General features: G+C 42.8%; 2 protein-coding genes across 11 annotated transcripts in view; one reads left to right on the top strand and one right to left on the bottom strand.

Annotated features, from left to right (window-relative positions):
- The first annotated feature begins 48 nt into the window (after window positions 1–48).
- eps8l3a (EPS8 signaling adaptor L3a) lies at window positions 49–15,332 on the top strand. Of its 4 annotated transcripts, none has more exons than XM_090241326.1 (21): window positions 217–568; window positions 930–1,024; window positions 1,922–2,018; window positions 2,149–2,219; window positions 2,364–2,428; window positions 2,567–2,725; window positions 7,269–7,418; window positions 7,529–7,605; window positions 7,706–7,833; window positions 8,054–8,211; window positions 8,333–8,447; window positions 10,141–10,214; window positions 10,328–10,402; window positions 10,605–10,750; window positions 10,880–11,057; window positions 11,155–11,186; window positions 11,288–11,384; window positions 11,646–11,753; window positions 13,863–13,948; window positions 14,107–14,239; window positions 14,339–15,332. In XM_090241326.1, the coding sequence occupies exons 3-21, from the start codon at window positions 1,945–1,947 to the stop codon at window positions 14,369–14,371; spliced, it is 1,959 nt and encodes a 652-aa protein (XP_090097452.1). In that variant the 5' UTR covers window positions 217–568; window positions 930–1,024; window positions 1,922–1,944; the 3' UTR covers window positions 14,372–15,332. The 4 variants fall into 4 exon arrangements, with proteins under 4 accessions (XP_021465584.3, XP_021465582.3, XP_090097452.1 ...); XM_036983645.2 differs by having other exon boundaries at window positions 316–568; window positions 7,703–7,833; XM_021609909.3 differs by lacking the exon at window positions 930–1,024 and having other exon boundaries at window positions 49–568.
- The window catches only part of LOC110528095 (AMP deaminase 2), a 56,051-nt gene continuing 51,664 nt past the window's right edge, over window positions 15,006–19,392 (bottom strand). For all 7 annotated transcript variants that reach the window (XM_090241323.1, XM_021609903.3, XM_036983643.2 and 4 more), the window contains one exon: window positions 15,006–19,284. In XM_090241323.1, coding sequence (XP_090097449.1) covers window positions 19,066–19,284 — 219 coding nt within the window. In that variant the 3' untranslated portion in view covers window positions 15,006–19,065. The remainder of the gene's footprint in view (window positions 19,285–19,392) is intronic.

Below are 19,392 nucleotides of genomic sequence, written 5' to 3'. Positions count from 1 at the left end.
TGTGGTTAGTGATAAGCCAAAGCTTATAGTGTGCCACAGTGTATGTTTAGAAGATGTATAAACTTTGAACCACATTTCATATCTCCATTTTATTCCCAACTGACTCTAAAATAGTCTGTTAACTGCTATCATACTCACAACTTGTTGACAACAGGAGTGATTTACAGGAGTCTGCATGGGCTAGTCAAGGATCCCTCCCTGACAGACCTTTGCTCTGTAGGGATGCCGTCATGAATACCAGGCACACCGACAACCACTGCCCTGGAGCTGAGTTTAAACGAGATACAATACAAGACGGGACAGGAATTAATTTTCACTCCTGTGTCAACATCTATGACACACTACACCAACCTACTGTCAACTTCATGGCAGTCACTTCATGAAACAGAGTATGATATAGAAATAGAGTAATCACATCAGTGTATAAGAGATCCAGGTCCTAACCTTCCAGACATTGTCATGTGAGAGCAGTAGAGTAGAGGTGGTGTGCTTCAGTAGAGACAGCTTCTGTTTCAGAGAATCCTCTCGCCGCAGAGCCTCCTATGGAAAGAGATGCACCATAATACAAGTAAGTTTCTGACTAAATGGCATGTCTCAATTATATGTATTATCATTACAGATTCCAATATAGAAGCACTTGCAGCAATCTAAGGAGTCAGCAGAGCAGGATTACACACCTGTAGATACTCAGAGAGTTGAACGAGGTCCTACATAGGGGAGAGGGAGAGAGATTTTTACAATAGGCATAAAATATATTCCCAACGTGGAGCATTTCTGGCATTTTCTCCCATAAGGAATTTGTCTCAACAGTAACACCTTATTGAGTGCTGTCCCTCTATTGGATCAATGTGCTCTTGACTCTGGACTTTGCCCTTGTCTTTTATGTGGAACTAAATCTTGGAAGTATTTGTTCCGCAATAAAAACCCAGGCCTGAAATATGAGTGGTATCGGCTTTGAAGTAGAAGAGACAAATACATTTATCCACAACAAATAACACAGAAAATACATTGGCGGATACAACAGGTAAGGTAACATCTATAAACCATAGGTTGTCCTGTGTTTGTTTTCAGTGTTTTTCCTGGTGAGAGTTTGATCAGCTAATGAGTCCAGTGTTGATTTAAACCATTTTTTAATATAGCTGAGTTAGTGTATGAGTATCTCAAATGCTTACTTATACAACATATAGGCCCCCTTAACCTGCTGTAAGCTGACTTATCTTGAAACTATGTACATAGCTAGCCCTAATTAGCATTGGGATGTGATGATAAAAATATGTGTTGCTAGGTGTCAAATCCATAGCTAACCCATAATAAACCATGATAAACCGTCTTCTGTCATTTATTAATGCTTAACGGATCAATATTTGACTTTACTTCAAACAATATCAACATTTTCAGCCGCTTGTGTTGCTTTCGTTTCAACTAATAGGGTGGATGGAAAATGTAATTAAGATTTGTTGTTTGCACTGTTCATGTGTGTTTGCACATCTCAATCATATAAATTAAGATATCACAGAAGTTCACAGAGCTTTGAGGTTTCTGGTTTCAAGTTGTTGTTTCCTTTGGGATCTATTGCAATAGTACACAACTAATATACTGTAAACGTCTAAACATGGTCTTTAGGCTATACATACAGTGCGCTGTACTGCCTGTAATAACATAATGAATGATTAACACTAGGGTTTATGAGGTGTGACGACTAAAGGTTTGTCCTCGTGGTTCAGCTCAGCTCTGGAGTCTGATGTTACTCATTCATAGCACATCCTGTATCAAATCAAATGAATATAGTCATGACTATTATCTAGTATCTAGATATCTAGTATCAGTTGTAATTGCAGCAGTAGTTGTATTACGCTCTTGTGGTTGAGGTTGTGCTGGTGTTCTCCTGTCTTTACTGTCTCGATGTCTCCTTGTGTTACAGTTGGGTGAACAAGGTGTCTAAGGATGTACAGGACTAACAGTCCCTATGGCTTTGACTCTAGCAGTTACGCAGGATCTGTCCAGTCCATCCAGTCCAAGTAGGTGTTCTCTTGTGTGCTTGCATTGTGGCTATAACCCGTTTATGTTTCTTTCTCTTCTTAACTCTTGTATATTCTGTCTCTGAAATTGAATCTATATTATGCTTTTCTCTCAATTTTCTTCTGGCAGTGGCTATTCAATGGATGATCGGTCATCACAGATATCAAATCTGTCCAGACCAAGTGCCAAGTCAATATATAGTAAGTAAAGAGAAAACATGACCATTAACATTGACTATTGACCTTGAGAAATTGAAACTGATTACCTAAAGCATTGTTTATTATAGATTGTTTTGTGAAAAGCAACCATGCATAACGGGTTAATCATTCCATGTATCCCATCAGTGCAGAGGAAGGAGTATGCAGACTCTATCACCAAGATTATGGACAAATTCCATTATAGAGTAGAGGTATTGTTTTGGTTTATCCAATATGATTTTACTATGCTCATCATCTAGCCATGATAATGGTCTGCCTTTGATCACAATAGATACTCAGCTATTTCTGTGATATCATATGCTTATATAAACCCTGTATCTGTTCTCCAGCATCTGTTCACCTGTGACCTGGATGGTGGGGAGGTGTGTGATGTGAATGACTGTGTTGAGAGGCTGAATATACTGGATGGGATGGGTAGGGTGTGGGGGCAGGACATGGTCCTGGAGGTGCGGGATGGGAACCTGCTGCTAACAGACATCGAGACCAAGGTTGGTGCACACACTTTACACTTGACACTACAACATTAGGTGGGCAAAGCTATACCCATAGTTCACTAGCAGATATTAAGTGTAGTAGTTCCCAAACTTTTTATAGTCCCGTACCCCTTCAAACATTCAACCTCCAGCTGTGTACCCCTTCTGGCACCAGGGTCAGTGCACTCTCAAATGTTTTTTTGTTGTTGCAGTCATGTAAACCTGCCACACACACACACACACACACACACTATTACACACTATAACACACTATAAGATACCGTTTTTGTCACAACCCGGCTCTTGGGAAGTGACAAAGAGCTCTTATAGGAACAGGGCACAAATAATAATATAATAATAATCAATGAATTTGCTCTTTATTGAGCCATCTTACATATAAAACTTTATTTGTTCATCAAAAATTGTGAATAACTCACCACAGGTTAATGAGAAGGGGGTGCTAGAAAGGATGTACATAACTCTGCAATGTTGGGTTGTATTGGAGAGAGTCTCAGTCTTAAATCATTTTCCACACACAGTCTGTGCCTGTATTTAGTTTTCATGCTAGTGAAGGCCGAGAATCCACTCCCACATAGGTACGTGGTTGCAAAGGGCATCAATGTCCTTACAGCGCGATTTGCCAAGGCAAGAAGCTCTGAGCGCTGTCCTTGTTAATGCAGACAGAGAGGAGCTCCAACTTCTTAATCATAGCCTCAATTTTGTCCCGCATATTGAATATAGTTGAGGAGAGTCCCTGTAATCCTAGACTCAGATCATTCAGGTGAGAAAAAACATCCCCCAGATAGACCAGTTGTGTGAGAAACTCGTCATCATGCAAGCGGTCAGACAAGTGACAATTATGGTCAGTAAAGACAACTTTAAGCTCGTCTCTCTATTAAAAAAACGTGTCAATACTTTGCCCCTTGATAACCAGCGTATGTTGTAAAAGCGTTACATGGTCGCTGCCCATATCATTGCATAGTGCAGAAAATACACAAGAGTTCAGGGGCCTTGCTTAAACCAAAGTTAACCATTTTCACTGTAGTGTCCAAAACGTCCTTCAAGCTGTCAGGCATTCCCTTGGCAGCAAGAGCCTCTCGGTGGATGCTGCAGTGTACCCAAGCTTGCACGCGCGTTACCACTCCACTATGTCTTCCTGTCATGGCTTTTGCGCCATCAGTACAGATACCAACACAGCTTGACCATCAAAGTCCATTTGATGTCACAAAGCTGGCGGGCCGGGCGCAGTGCACGCTTACCAGGTAGCCAGGTGTACGGTGTAACACATTGGTGCGGCTGGCTTCCGGGTTGGCTGTGCATTGTGTCAAGAAGCAGTGAGTTGTGTTTCGGAGGACACATGGCTCTCGACCTTTGCCTCTCCCGAATCCGTACGGGAGATGCAGCGATGAGACAAGACTGTAACTACTACCAATTGGGGTAAAAAATATATATACAGTGCCTTGTGAAAGTATTCGGCCCCCTTGAACTTTGCGACCTTTTGCCACATTTCAGGCTTCAAACATAAAGATATAAAACTGTATTTTTTTGTGAAGAATCAACAACAAGTGGGACACAATCATGAAGTGGAACGACATTTATTGGATATTTCAAACTTTTTTAACAAATCAAAAACTGAAAAATTGGGCGTGCAAAATTATTCAGCTCCTTTACTTTCGGTGCAGCAAACTCTCTCCAGAAGTTCAGTGAGGATCTCTGAATGATCCAATGTTGACCTAAATGACTAATGATGATAAATACAATCCACCTGTGTGTAATCAAGTCTCCGTATAAATGCACCTGCACTGTGATAGTCTCAGAGGTCCGTTAAAAGCGCAGAGAGCATCATGAAGAACAAGGAACACACCAGGCAGGTCCGAGATACTGTTGTGAAGAAGTTTAAAGCCGGATTTGGATACAAAAAGATTTCCCAAGCTTTAAACATCCCAAGGAGAACTGTGCAAGCAATAATATTGAAATGGAAGGAGTATCAGACCACTGCAAATCTACCTAGACCTGGCCGTCCCTCTAAACTTTCAGCTCATACAAGGAGAAGACTGATCAGAGATGCAGCCAAGAGGCCCATGATCACTCTGGATGAACTGCAGAGATCTACAGCTGAGGTGGGAGACTCTGTCCATAGGACAACAATCAGTCGTATATTGCACAAATCTGGCCTTTATGGAAGAGTGGCAAGAAGAAAGCCATTTCTTAAAGATATCCATAAAAAGTGTTGTTTAAAGTTTGCCACAAGCCACCTGGGAGACACACCAAACATGTGGAAGAAGGTGCTCTGGTCAGATGAAACCAAAATGGAACTTTTTGGCAACAATGCAAAACGTTACGTTTGGAGTAAAAGCAACACAGCTCATCACCCTGAACACAACATCCCCACTGTCAATCATGGTGGTGGCAGCAGTTTGGGCCTGCTTTTCTTCAGCAGGGACAGGGAAGATGGTTAAAATTGATGGGAAGATGGATGGAGCCAAATACAGGACCATTCTGGAAGAAAACCTGATGGAGTCTGCAAAAGACCTGAGACTGGGACAGAGATTTGTCTTCCAACAAGACAATGATCCAAAACATAAAGCAAAATCTACAATGGAATGGTTCAAAAATAAACATATCCAGGTGTTAGAATGGCCAAGTCAAAGTCCAGACCTGAATCCAATCGAGAATCTGTGGAAAGAACTGAAAACTGCTGTTCACAAATGCTCTCCATCCAACCTCACTGAGCTCGAGCTGTTTTGCAAGGAGGAATGGGAAAAAATGTCAGTCTCTCGATGTGCAAAACTGATAGAGACATACCCCAAGCGACTTACAGCTGTAATCGCAGCAAAAAGTGGCGCTACAAAGTATTAACTTAAGGGGGCTGAATAATTTTGCACGCCCAATTTTTCAGTTTTTGATTTGTTAAAAAAGTTTGAAATATCCAATAAATGTCGTTCCACTTCATGATTGTGTCCCACTTGTTGTTGATTCTTCACAAAAAAATACAGTTTTATATTTTTATGTTTGAAGCCTGAAATGTGGCAAAAGGTCGCAAAGTTCAAGGGGGCCAAATAATTTCGCAAGGCACTGTATATATAAAAATCATGTTGTCCTGGTTTCCAGTGATTTGAAGAAGAGGATGTCTTCCTTAATTGACCCCTCATAAACGCAACAGACATATACCAGGAGCTGTGCCAGGCCCGTCACGTCTTTGCATACAAGTCCAGTTTGTATGCAAAGCAGTAATTGTTTCGAAACATCTCAGATGTGTCGTGAAACAGTGTTGTTTGATGAAGATATTGTCTATCTATTTTTTTGGCCTTTTCTCCCAGTATTGTCTCAGCCATATCTGCGGCAGCTGGAAGAATTAAGTCCTCCACAATAGTATGGGGCTTGCCTGTCCTAGCCAATCAGTTGCTCACCATATAAGATGCTTCTTATTAACGGTATCGGTTGCTTTTATACATGTCTCACTACTCGAAAGTTGTCTTTATTCTCGCTCAAAAAACTGGCTTATTTTTCAAATTGTCATGTTTCGTTTTTAAATGTCTGCTCAAGAGTGAAGGTTCCCCGCGAGAGAGTAACGGTTAATGTGATTGGCTGTTTATTATTTGACTAGGCTACCTGTATTTGACATTGTGTTGTTATTTCGCTGAACGCTAGATGGTTAAACATTGATCTTTAGTTTCTTGGCAATTTCTCACATGGAATAGCCTTCATTTCTCAGAACAAGAATATACATGAGTTTCAGAAGAAAGGTCTTTGTTTCTGGACATTTTGAGTTGTAATCGAACCCACGAATGCTGATGCTCCAGATACTCAACGAGTCTAAAGGCGGCCAGTTTTATTGCTTCTTTAATCAGAACAACAGTTTTCAGTTGTGCTAATGTAATTGCAAAAGGGTTTTCTAATGATCAATTAGCATTTTAAAATGATAAACTTGGATTAGCTGACACAAAGTGCCATTGGAACACAGGAGTGATGGTTGCTGATAATGGGCCTCTGTAAGCCTATGTAGATATTCCATTAATAATCTGCCGTTTCCAGCTACAATAGTCATTTACAACATTAACCATGTCTACACTGTATATCTGATCAATTTGATGTTATTTTAATGGACAAAAAATGTGCTTTTCTTTCAAAAACAAGGACATTTCTAAGTGACCCCAAGATACATATTGTGCACAACACAAAATACATACTGTACACAACACAACATACATACGGTACACAACACAACATACAGGTTGTACACAACACAACATACATACTGTACCTATCACAAAATACATACTGTACACAACACAACATACAGGCTGTACTCAACACAACATACATACTGTACACAACACAACATACAGGCTGTACACAACATACAGGCAGTAATAGCTATGGTTTCTGTTTGTCGTTTTACATTTATCTTTGCCTTTTCAAATGTACAGATGGCTTAAAAATCTCTATCATTTCTGATTCATGACCTACTATTCTCTTATCACCTCCCCCTCCTCCCCTCTCCCCCTCCTCCCTTCTCCCCATCCTCCCCTCTCCCCTCTCCCTGTGTGGGGTTTAGGAGGAGCTGGAGTCACTGCCTCTGAGCAGCATTGTGGAGCTGAAGGCTGTGATGGACAGCTGTGTGTACAACTCCCTGCTGACCGCGACCGTCAAGGACCGCAGCAAGAGGACCACCAGTGTCTTCATGTTCCAGTGTGAGGACCTCCGGGTGAGGAGACTGTTATTTATCCCTGACCTTGTCACCAGCCTGTATTATGATCATTATGTTACTCTCATGTTTCAATATGGTTTTAAATGGATTTTGGTGATTCATTTCAGGCCGATTTCATTAAACGGGACCTAGAGCGAGCACTCCCTCACCAGAGAGATGACTTTAGCAATCACAGCAACAACAGGTAATAACAGTCTACGAATGCGTATAAATTGGTGGTTTACTGTAGGTTATCACAGTATATGCTCATTTTCTCTGGGTAAACCTCTTCTCCTCTCTACCAGGGTCAATCTAGAAGTTATGTCTGGCCATCAAATTGTTAGGAATCATCAGAAAACTGGCCCACCCCCTGAGCAGAGAGAATGGACTCCTCCAGAAGAACCCTCAGCTCAATGGTCCGCACCGGACTATGGTAAGTCAATGGCATGCTCCAACCCAAAATACCTCTGTAGTCATTGGAAACCATTGATCAAGAGGACTACGGTTGTGAGCTTGTCTAGATCACTGTAAGAAACCCTAAGACGATTTGGTCAAGGGTTTGTTTCCAATGTTAATGACAGATTTATTCAAGGTGATGCCAAATATCTTGAAATCAAATCAGTTCTGTATTTATCAATGTGTGTGTTCAATAGATGAAGATCCTACACCTACACCTACACCGCCCATGCCCAGAGAAGAGCCCTCTCCTCACAGGAAGGAAACCTCAGTCCAACCTCTCTTCATGGAGGACAAGCCCGAGACAGCCCCTGTCTCTCATCCACGCCCATACGCAGAGACTGATAGGAATGTGGTCAGTACTCTGCCTCTATTAATACATTATTAATGTTAGCAGTACTGTGGACGATTGCTTAAGGTACTTTTAGTGGGTTGCATATGAATATTGTACAACATTTTCTTGTTTTTTTCCACAGGACATCTTGAATCATATTTTCAATGATATTGAGATGTTTATGGGCCAAGTCGCTGCTATAGCAGCCAAAGCCGAGATGAAAAAAAAGAAAAAAAAGAAGAAGAACAAGGATAAAGGTGATTTGGAAATGTATTTCCCCTTATTCCAAAAAAGGCTACACCAGTGGTTAAATTGGGCCAGAGCTACTGTATGTGTCCAAAGAGAAATGTAGAATAAGGGTATGATAAACCAAAGTAAGTGTCAGGGTAATGGTGGTTAGGGTCAGGGTAATGGTGGTTAGGGTCAGGGTAATGGTGGTTAGGGTCAGGGTAATGGTGGTTAGGGTCAGGGTAATGGATAGGGTAAGGGTTGAGTTGGGGTGTGGACATGAAGCTAGGGTTAGGGTCAGGGTAATGGATAGGGTAAGGGTTGAGTTGGGGTGTGGACATGAAGCTAGGGTTAGGGTCAGGGTAATGGATAGGGTAAGGGTTGAGTTGGGGTGTGGACATGAAGCTAAGGTTAGGGTTATGGATAGGGAAAGGGAAAGGGTTGAGTTGGGGTGTGGACATGAAGCTAGGGTTAGGGTCAGGGTAATGGATAGGGTAAGGGTTGAGTTGGGGTGTGGACATGAAGCTAGGATTAGGGTCAGGGTAATGGATAGGGTAAGGGTTGAGTTGGGGTGTGGACATGAAGCTAAGGTTAGGGTTATGGATAGGGAAAGGGAAAGGGTTGAGTTGGGGTGTGGACATGAAGCTAGGGTTAGGGTTAGGGTTATGGATAGGGTAAGGGTTGAGTTGGGGTGTGGACATGAAGCTAGGGTTAGGGTCAGGGTAATGGATAGGGTAAGGGTTGAGTTGGGGTGTGGACATGAAGCTAAGGTTAGGGTTATGGATAGGGAAAGGGAAAGGGTTGAGTTGGGGTGTGGACATGAAGCTAGGGTTAGGGTCAGGGTAACGGATAGGGTAAGGGTTGAGTTGGGGTGTGGACATGAAGCTAGGGTTAGGGTTAGGGTTATGGGTAGGGAAAGGGAAAGGGTTGAGTTGGGGTGTGGACATGAAGCTAGGGTTAGGGTCAGGGTAATGGATAGGGTAAGGGTTGAGTTGGGTGTGGACATGAAGCTAAGGTTAGGGTTATGGATAGGGAAAGGGAAAGGGTTGAGTTGGGGTGTGGACATGAAGCTAGGTTTAGGGTTATGGATAGGGAAAGGGAAAGGGTTGAGTTGGGGTGTGGACATGAAGCTAGGGTTAGGGTTATGGATAGGGAAAGGGAAAGGGTTGAGTTGGGGTGTGGACATGAAGCTAGGGTTAGGGTTATGGATAGGGAAAGGGAAAGGGTTGAGTTGGGGTGTGGACATGAAGCTAGGTTTAGGGTTATGGATAGGGAAAGGGAAAGGGTTGAGCTGGGGTGTGGACATGAAGCTAGGGTTAGGGTTATGGATAGGGAAAGGGAAAGGGTTGAGCTGGGGTGTGGACATGAAGTTAGGGTTATGGATAGGGAAAGGGAAAGGGTTGAGTTGGGGTGTGGACATGAAGCTAGGGTTAGGGTTATGGATAGGGAAAGGGAAAGGGTTGAGTTGGGGTGTGGACATGAAGCTAGGGTTAGGGTTATGGATAGGGAAAGGGAAAGGGTTGAGCTGGGGTGTGGACATGAAGCTAGGTTTAGGGTTAGTTCGGTAACCAAAACTTGGAATAACCTTAAACCTAATCTTGGCTCCCCCACCTGAACCCATTATTTAACCCCTGGGATATCCCATATTCAGGTGCAAGATGACATTGGGAAAAATATGGTCTAAGGTTAGAGTTTTTTGATGCCATTTGTTTCATTTCCGAGGCATTGACGGCATGCCACCAGCAGAGGAGTTTAAAACCTGTCTCCACAAAATCAAATACGGGTTCAACCTTCTGGTGTGTATTCAAATATCTCCGTTATTTTTTTGTTGTGGACTCATGATTTAATAAATGCTATTCATTTAATATGAGAGCTTAATCTAGTACCTTATGTCTGTTCACTGTGATAGGGGGAGCTCAATGGAAAGATTAATAATCCCAGCGCTCCGGAATTCGTCCACTGCCTCTTCTCCACCCTGGCATTTGTAAGTTACTGCTTACTCAATCTTTGTTTTCAACACAGGGCTTCACCCATGATCATATTTTTCAACATTATGTTTTGAACCTGCCTACCTTCTGTCCCATTTGATCATATGAGCAAATGAATTGACAGTGTATGATAACTTCCCATCAATGAGTTCCGTGCGCTTGTTTCCCACCACTTCCGCTACCCCCTCCCTCCTCCAGGTGGTATCCCACTGCCCTGAGGAGCTGCCCCCCACCATCGTGGCGCCCCTGCTGGAGCCTGAGTGTATCCGTCTGCTGAGTGAGGAAGCCACCCCTGAGGAGGACCAGCTGTGGCAGTCACTGGGAGACGCTTGGAACATCCCCAGGTGAGAATCAGTGATTAGTAGTTTATCAGGGAATTGGGGGAGTTACTGTCAGTCAGGGGTGCTCTGTGCATACAAATGTACTTCCATACATTTTGACAATGGCTTCCTATGTCCCTGATGGGTTATCAGTACAAAATGGCCCGAGGATGATGAGGACATCCCTACCTACACTCTGGAGTTCTACGATGGTTGGCAGCCCCCAGAGGTGACCCACTCTCCCCCAGGGAGAGAGCCAGCGAAGAGAGAACCTGAGAGGAGGCAGCAGAGTCAGAATCAGAGTCAGAGTCCATTCTCCACCCCTGAAAAGGTAAATACCCAGTGAGCTGCATATTATAGTTCTCTATAGGCTGGGTAGTTTCAATAAGGTTTCTTTCGATAAGTTAATTCAAAATATTCCCCTGTAGAGTTCGGCCCAATGGAAGCCTTCACCATCACGGTATGCATTAAGAAACAATTATACACTTTTTAAAAGCCATTGAAGCATTATGGATACATGTTGTTCTGTGTGTGTCTATAGTTCTATGTATGTGTTTTCAGTCCAGAGGAGCCAAACTCCAGTTACATGCGTGTGATGTATGACTTCACTGCAAGGAACAACAGAGAGCTGAGCATCTCCAAGGGAGAAGTGGTTCAGGTGAGTACTTTGAAGTCTGCCTGCCTGCCTGCCTGCCTGCCTGCCTGCCTGCCTGCCTGCCTGCCTGCCTGCCTGCCTGCCTGCCTGCCTGTCTGTCTGTCTGTCTGTCTGTCTGTATGTCTGTCTGCCTGCCTGCCTGCCTGCCTGTCTGTCTGTTTGGCTGTCTGTCTGTCTGTCTGTCTGTCTGTCTGTCTGTCTGTCTGTCTGCCCGCCCAAGAGGAGGTTTTGACAGAAGCATTTGTGTGCTCTGTGCTTCCACAGCTACTGGACATGTCCAAGAAATGGTGGAAAGTAAGGAGCGACAGAGGAGAGCAGGGCTTTGTGCCCAACAACATACTGGAGTCAGTGGACAAAGAACAGGAAAAGCAGGCAAGATACCCCAACACCCAGCAACACTTTATACTGGAACGCCTGCTGTGTGTTATTATGTTGTGTATGCTCCATGTGGGGAACTCAGACCCGTGTTACACCTGCGCAAATGGAACTTTATTCCCTTTCCCTTATTCACTTTCTCTCTGCGTGTTCTGACCTTCATCTTAAGCATGAGGAAATGCATGTGACAGCCAGATATTAGTTTGGGGAGGTGATCACAGAAAAATGGAGGTGTGGCAGAGGTGTGTCTAGAGATACACCTATTCTGACCTTGACTTAATTCCTTCATAATTCCAACACCTTTACTCGCGAGGAAACCATGAATAAGGTTGAGCACCTGTCAGTTCCAAGTGAGAAAACATCTACTATTTCAGAAAGAAATAACGCCATTCTCCATGCACTGTAAAGTATACATTGATAAGAGCTAGGTAAATTAGTTATACGTTTGGAGAAGGGGATTATAATTACCAATGTTTCAGATGATTTTTCCTTATTGCTGGAGACGAATGTGAATCCCGTCATATGTAAGCAAACTATAATTAATCTCAACATGACATGTATTTCGGCCCCTTTTCCACAGTGAATTAGGCTATAAATAGCTCTGCTGTTATTCCCAATTTTAATTGTATGTTTACACAATTTACGGGAATGAAATTTGGCTCAACCTACCTAGTTGATTTATGCACTCCAGAATGTTTTAATTATATGCCTGGGCGTTTCTCAGTTTTTACTCCCAAAAAGCTCGTTTTGGTCATGTAGGTACACTACATGACCAAAAGTATGTGGACACCTGCTAGTCATACTAAAATCATGGGCATTAATATGGAGTTGGTTCCCCCTCTGCTGCTATAACAGCCTCTACTCTTCTGGGAAGGTTTTCCGCTAGATGTTGGAACATTGCTGCAAGGACCACAACCACAAGAGCATTAGTGAGGTTGGGCACTAATGTTGGGCGATTAGGCCTGGCTCGCAGTCTGCGTTCCAATTCATCCCAAAGGTGTTTGATGGGGTTGAGGTCAGGGCTCTGTGCAGGCCAATCAAGTTCTTCCACACTGATCTTGACAAACCATTTCTGTATGGACCTCGCTTTGTGCATGGGGGAATTGTCATGCTGAAATAAGAAAGGGCCTTCACCAAACTGTTGCCACAAAGTTGGAAGCACTCAATCGTCTAGAATGTCATTGTATGCTGTAGCGTTAAGATTTCTCTTCATTGGAACTAAGGAGCCATAACCATGAAAAACAGCCCCAGACCATTATTCCTCCTCCACCAAACTTTACAGTTTGCACTATGCATTGGGGCAGGTAGAGTTTTCCTGGCATCTTCCAAACCAAGATTTGTCCATCAAACTGCCAGATGGTGAAGTGTGATTCATCACCCCAGAGAACACGTTTCCACTGCTCCAGAGTCCAATGGCGGCGAGATTTACACCACTCCAGCGAACGCTTGGCATTGCACATGGCGATATTCTACTTGTGTGTGGCTGCTGGGCCATGGAAACCCAATTCATGAAGCTCCCGATGAACAGTTCTTGTGCTGATGTTGCTTCCAGAGGCGGTTTGGAACTCGGTAGTAAATATTGCAACATAGGACAGACAATTTTTACGCACTACGCACTTCAGCACTCGTGTTCTGTGAGCTTGTGTGGCCTACCACTTCGCTGTTGAGCCGTTGCTGCTCCTAGACGTTTCCACTTCAAACTAGCAGCACTTACAGTTGACTGGGGCACAACTAGCAGGGAAGAAATGTGATGAATTGACTTGTTGGAAAGGTGGCATCCTATGACGGTGCCATATTGAAAGTCAATGAACTCTTCAGTAAGACCATTCTACTGGCAATGTTTGTCCATGGAGATTGCATGGCTGTGTGCTCGGCTTTATACACCTGTTAGCAATGTGTGTGGCTGAAATACCCAAATCCACTAATTTGAAGAGGTGTCCACATACTTTTGTATATATAGTGTAAGTCTGATTACCAAATACTGAGAAGTGCTTCAATCAAAACGCAAAAAAAAGGAATAGATTTCCTAAGTCTGAATCGAGCTCCATGTGTTTAGTGCACTGTATTAGTGTGTAATTATCAAGACTATTCCCCCCCCCCCGTTAGGAAACCAGTGGTCCTCCCTCCCTAACCAAGAGGTCCAAGCCTGACCAAGTGAAGGCCTGGCTGGAGCACAAGGGCTTCAGTAAAATGTAAGAGCACTCAAACTCCCAATCACATTAACTATAGATTATTGATCTCTGTAGGCATACATGTGATTGACTACAGTAGTTATAAAGTGAGCATGAGAAAATTACAATAAGTATTGTATCTCTTTTCCATGATTTGTTCATTCCTCCCTCTCTCTCAGCACGGTGCGCTGTCTGGGTGTGCTGAGTGGCTCCATGCTCCTGGGGATGACAAGAGAGGAGCTGAAGATTGTGTGTCCTGAGGAGGGGGGGCGGGTCTTCTTCCAGCTCCAGAACATCAAGTCTGCCATGGCTGTAAGTCCCACACCACTCTGTCTTTAGCAGTAAAACTGTTGATTTATATTCTTGTAAATGACAGGTAACAAACTGATTTGTTTTTCCTTTCCACTCCAGCTTGCCAGTGAGGTAAGGCCCATAGAGCCTTAGGACGGGAGAAGACAAGATGACCAGAGAGTCACAGACGAGTCGGGACATGAAGTTTCAACCCTTGAGCTTCAAGCTACAAATTTCCGCTGTGCAGTAGAGAAAATAGTGATTATATACACTGAAAACAGAGCAAGCAGAGTTGAGTTAGAAGTATGTAGGGCGGACGTATCAAAGCTCTAGTGTTAGAAACATTTAGTAAAAATACTATTTGTGCATTTGATAAGATCCAATACTTAAAGACAGATTCTCTCTATATATATTCTGTATCAACTGTTTTAACTTAAATATGTTTAGCATATGTATTGTATCAAACCAGTGTTGATGCCACTTGATTCTATGATTGATCTTGATTAATTTATTCAAGTCACCATTTTATACATGTAGAAATGTGTTAAGTGTTATAATACTTTATGTATCTTGTTTTTGATGTATCTGAAATGTAATCAATTGATATACATTTTATTTTGGTAGTGATATGTATGGACATGTAAGTCCGTCTGTATCTCTGTAAACTAATCATGTATCTCAATGTTGGCTCTGTCTATCCATATGAATCACTTGTATTATTTGACTTAAGTAAATTAGCTGAATGACACCAGCCAACAACTTAATGAATGATGTAGGACACAACACGTTAGATGAATAAGCATGCTTTATTTCATTTTTCAGACGTTACACATGTACCATATCAGAAGCAGTTGAGTAAATGTAAAACATTGGCATTCATTTAAAGTCATGATAGTGACTCCAATAGACTTAAACAAATGAAAGACAACCATGTCAATAATAAAACACGTGCAGAGAACCTTTCATGGAAAAACATTCAAATGTCTAAAACAATGAATGAATGAATGAATGGAGGCACAAAACAAGTCAACAAACTCTTTGTATTAAACATAATGAAGTGAAAATAATACTATGTGATTTTGCAATGAGAAAATCAATTGAACAAAAAACAAAACTCGCAGTGTGATAATTGACTGATTAATTGGTTTGTGTTCTGTGATGACAACACACTGTATATCACTACTGCCCAAGACTCTTTGCACTACTGAACACAGTGCAAGAAAACAAACAGCATTTGACTTATGTCTTCCAACTTTGTTTGTGTGCTCTTTCGATTGGAACAGAAATACATATGGCAGTCCTTAGTGAAGTTTGATAAAGTATGGTCTATGGTACCAGTAGAACCAACAGGTTCGCTAGCATTGTAGTTTATAAACAAGCAAAGAAACTCAACTCATTTTACAGATGGAGACCAACAACAGGAGTTAGTGAGGTCTGAAATGGGCGGACGGAACTGAAAGGGTAAAGGTCAACGAAGTTGTTGGGTCCTTCAGTGAGCCACACCTGGATCTAAACCTGGATGTCTGATCGTTTATCAAGTAACTACACACATCCTACTCCACACGACGAGACACAAATCCTTCAAATCATACATGCATCCTCTAATTCCCTGCAACATACGATTTCAAAGAATCAAATCAAAAGTTGTACTAAACGGTTGCTTGTTTTTTAAAGCCCTCTTTGGATCAATCAAAGAGAAACAGTGTTCCAGTCTATGGCTGTATGTCTGTGGGAAGGATTACAGTGTTTGAGTGGGGGTTTAGGTGTGAATGTACAGCCAGATCACATAGGCAGCTCTGGCTGAGTTAAATGTCAGAGGGGATACCCATTATGGCTCTGGGTCCTACCATTGATGAAGGCCCCTCCAAATAACCCTAGCTAACTTGATCAACATCACTCAATATTCTACTGAGAGAGAGCTACATGGAACACTTCAACAGTCCTAACACAACAAGAACACCAGAAAAACGATTAAAATACTAAATAATAAAAGAATATACATGGAAATATTGAGTCCAATTGTAAATCTAGTGAAAGACAAGGCCAATAATAATATGACAAAATACACCTTTCTGCTTAAATAAGGGCAGTTTAAAATGATCTACAGCAACGAAACTTCAAGTTTGTGATCTAGATATTGATATACTGTTTATAATATAAACCTTTTATTTCCATAGCCTTTAAAAAAATACACTTTATATATTAAATCCATCCACATGTTCAGCTTGTCCTAAATGATCTGGTTTCTCAAACATTTACTCGTATATTTTGTGTGGCTTTTGTCACACTTAGGTTTTTAAAATGGGCTGGTAGGTAATGGTACGCAATGCGTGGTGAACATTTTACAACTAGGGCCCAGTAGTTAACAGTCTTGGCAAATAATAGGACTGTACAAATAGAACTCCCACAGTTTGAATCACAGAAGAGGTCCGATGAGGAGAAGGCTCGTTGGGTGACATGGGGGTGAATTTACAGAACATAGAATTAGGAATTACAATAGGATCCCTATGGTACAGATCACATCTGTTTTGGTGACCACGAAAACCATGACTGATGGGGGTGAGTTCATTTGATGCTGATAACAACCAAGCAACTTTGTCTCTCCATGGTTTGAGCGTTGCCATAGTGATGAGCTGGATTTGAGTTTGTTTTGCAGAACTCAAACTAACAACAATCATTGACTGCACACATACTTCATACATGACAGTTGTTCAGCTTCCTTGGATTGTCATGTGTTGCTTTTTCACATTACAGAGCACTTTAACCATCTTCCCAGACACTCCCATGGCCACACAGTGGTCCATGCAGACATGCACAACATCAGATGCACGGTGGAAATGCAGGCAAAGCAGAGCATTGCTAAAACGCTTCTTCCACTTCACTGGAAGGCCTGGGTAGATAAAGGATAAAGTACTTTAACATACAGCACACAGCCTGGTATCAGTTCCTTGATGTTAGGACAGCAAAAATGCTTAAGCTTGAAGAGGACAGGTGTTATGGTTATGGTTGATGAGGAGTGAGGCGTTGCAGCAGGGCATGAAAACGGAGAGTGACAGGCTAGCAGTGGTAAGGCCTTCACCTGGTAAGTCTGGTTTGGTGCATACAGGGCACTGCATGCAATAACTAACATAGTGGGCCCAGAGGTCAGTCCCCGGGGTCTGTCCTGGTCTCCAAGGGGTGTGTGGGAGCGACACACACACACACACACACACACACACACACACACACACACACACACACACACACACACTGAGTGTTGAGGTAATTGTAGGGGGACAGGGGAGCCTCCCTGACATTCTTCTTGACTTGTGCTTGGAAAACAAAGCTGTGGTTTAACATCTCTTATCATACACACCTCTAAGCATCCACTACCAGACTGATATATTTTCTTTAGATATACACACACACACACACACACACACACACACACACGTACCTCTTCTTTAGATATACACACATGTATCTATATCCTTTTTAGATATTTAGTAAATTGTACACACCATGGAATAGTATAAATCTACTATTTTTGTCTGCATATTCTATAACTAATGTGATTTGTTAAATAAAAATAACATTGATCTTAATATTACTTTAATGGAATGTTTGCACTAGACCAGTCAGGTACACAGCTCCATGCCCAGACGGCTGCTGCCGTTTCTCTGCTGAATGTCCTGCCTGCTATTTCATTCAGAGCTGACTTAGATCAGGGAGACCGGCCGAGAGGACTCATTTAGCCAATAAATCCCTACAACCTTCCAGAAGCACAGAGAAGGATGAAAGCCATCAGATACCCAGCAGCAGACAGACTGGAATTGTGCACGACTTCTGCTTCTAGGCCACACAGATTTGGTCCTTTCTCAATTTTTCTTAACTGTGTACGTCCATACATTAGAAGTTTGTTACCGCGGTTTCCATGAAACTCTAAGTTACATGTGACTGTTCCTATCAGTGCGCAACGGGTGTTGGAACAATGTGGGGTGGAACATTCACCTATGCATTGCTTAGGTGTGTCCATGTTGTGTAGGTTAGGCGACCCATGGACAACGCCCTCATAATATTTATGTTAAGTTGTATCTGCTTCCCTACTTCATTGTGAAGATATTAAACTAGATGAGCTTCAGGCAGAACGACTGTGATGGAAGAGGAGCAGTTTTCAGGACGGCTAAACTGTGCAGTGTGTGTATGTGTGTGTGTGTGTGTGTGTAATATAGGTGATGGGTACAAACATGCCAACAAATCACAGGCTGAACTGTGGGACCCTTTTTCTCGTGCAAGGTCACATGACAAAGCAAAGGGCAGAAGTATTGGTTTGAAGGGTCAGGAGATCAAAGTGACAGAGAAAGTGATCCAGGAACTGATCGAAGAACAGATGAGGTGAAAAAAAAGACTTCAGGCTACAGTCTCTCTCCTCCCATATGTGTATTAGAAAATAATCCAAGCACTGGATGTTCCCCCTGCCAACCTTGGCCGTGCTGATTGAAATCTCACAGTCAGCATTAGAGAGATAGGGAGGAGTCAAAAGAAGTAGAAAGGAAAAACAGGGGCTACCCAGAGAGAGTTGAAGAGGGAACCTGGGTTGAGGGAGAAGGGGGGACTGGAACATGAGTCCATACTGACCACCCCCATCACGGACAGAGAGATGGGGCCACTCAGGGAGCATTGTATCCTTGGCTTTAGTACAAGAGAGCTGAGAGACGAGTGCACAGTCCAATTCCCTAGTGGGAGGGAGATAAGGGGGTAAGAGGTAGAGGTTAAACAACAAGCTGGAGTCCACTCATACTGCACCCCCTCAGTGTCATGCAGGGAGGGGCAGAGGGGGGGTTAGAAGTCGGGGTGGGGTTGTTGATTTAGTGTCCTTCTGCCCCAAAGGGGGCCATGGAGAGGGTGTCTTCCTCGTCGATGTTGTCCAGCTCCTTGGTGTGCACAGCATGGGTGATGAGGTTGAGCTCCTCCAGCAGGGTCTCACTGCGGTATGCCACGCGGATGTCCGGGACGTTGGTGCGACGGATGTCGTTGCTCTCAGGGCCCTCCTTGCTGTATTTGGGCCCCAGCCAGTAGCTCTTTGCCTGGAGACAAGAGAGAATGTCAGAGCTGAGCACTTGGCACAAAATGGTTGCCATGCACAACTTAATTGAATTAAATCCATTATTAATCCATTATAAGAGACAAATTAA

The sequence above is a fragment of the Oncorhynchus mykiss genome, chromosome 7 (genome assembly GCF_057628025.1).
Source record: "Oncorhynchus mykiss isolate SJ-2025 chromosome 7, ASM5762802v1, whole genome shotgun sequence".
Classification (NCBI taxonomy): domain Eukaryota; kingdom Metazoa; phylum Chordata; class Actinopteri; order Salmoniformes; family Salmonidae; genus Oncorhynchus; species Oncorhynchus mykiss.
The sequence above is the reverse complement of the archived record's forward strand: the minus strand, read 5'-3'. Positions and strand labels throughout refer to the sequence as shown.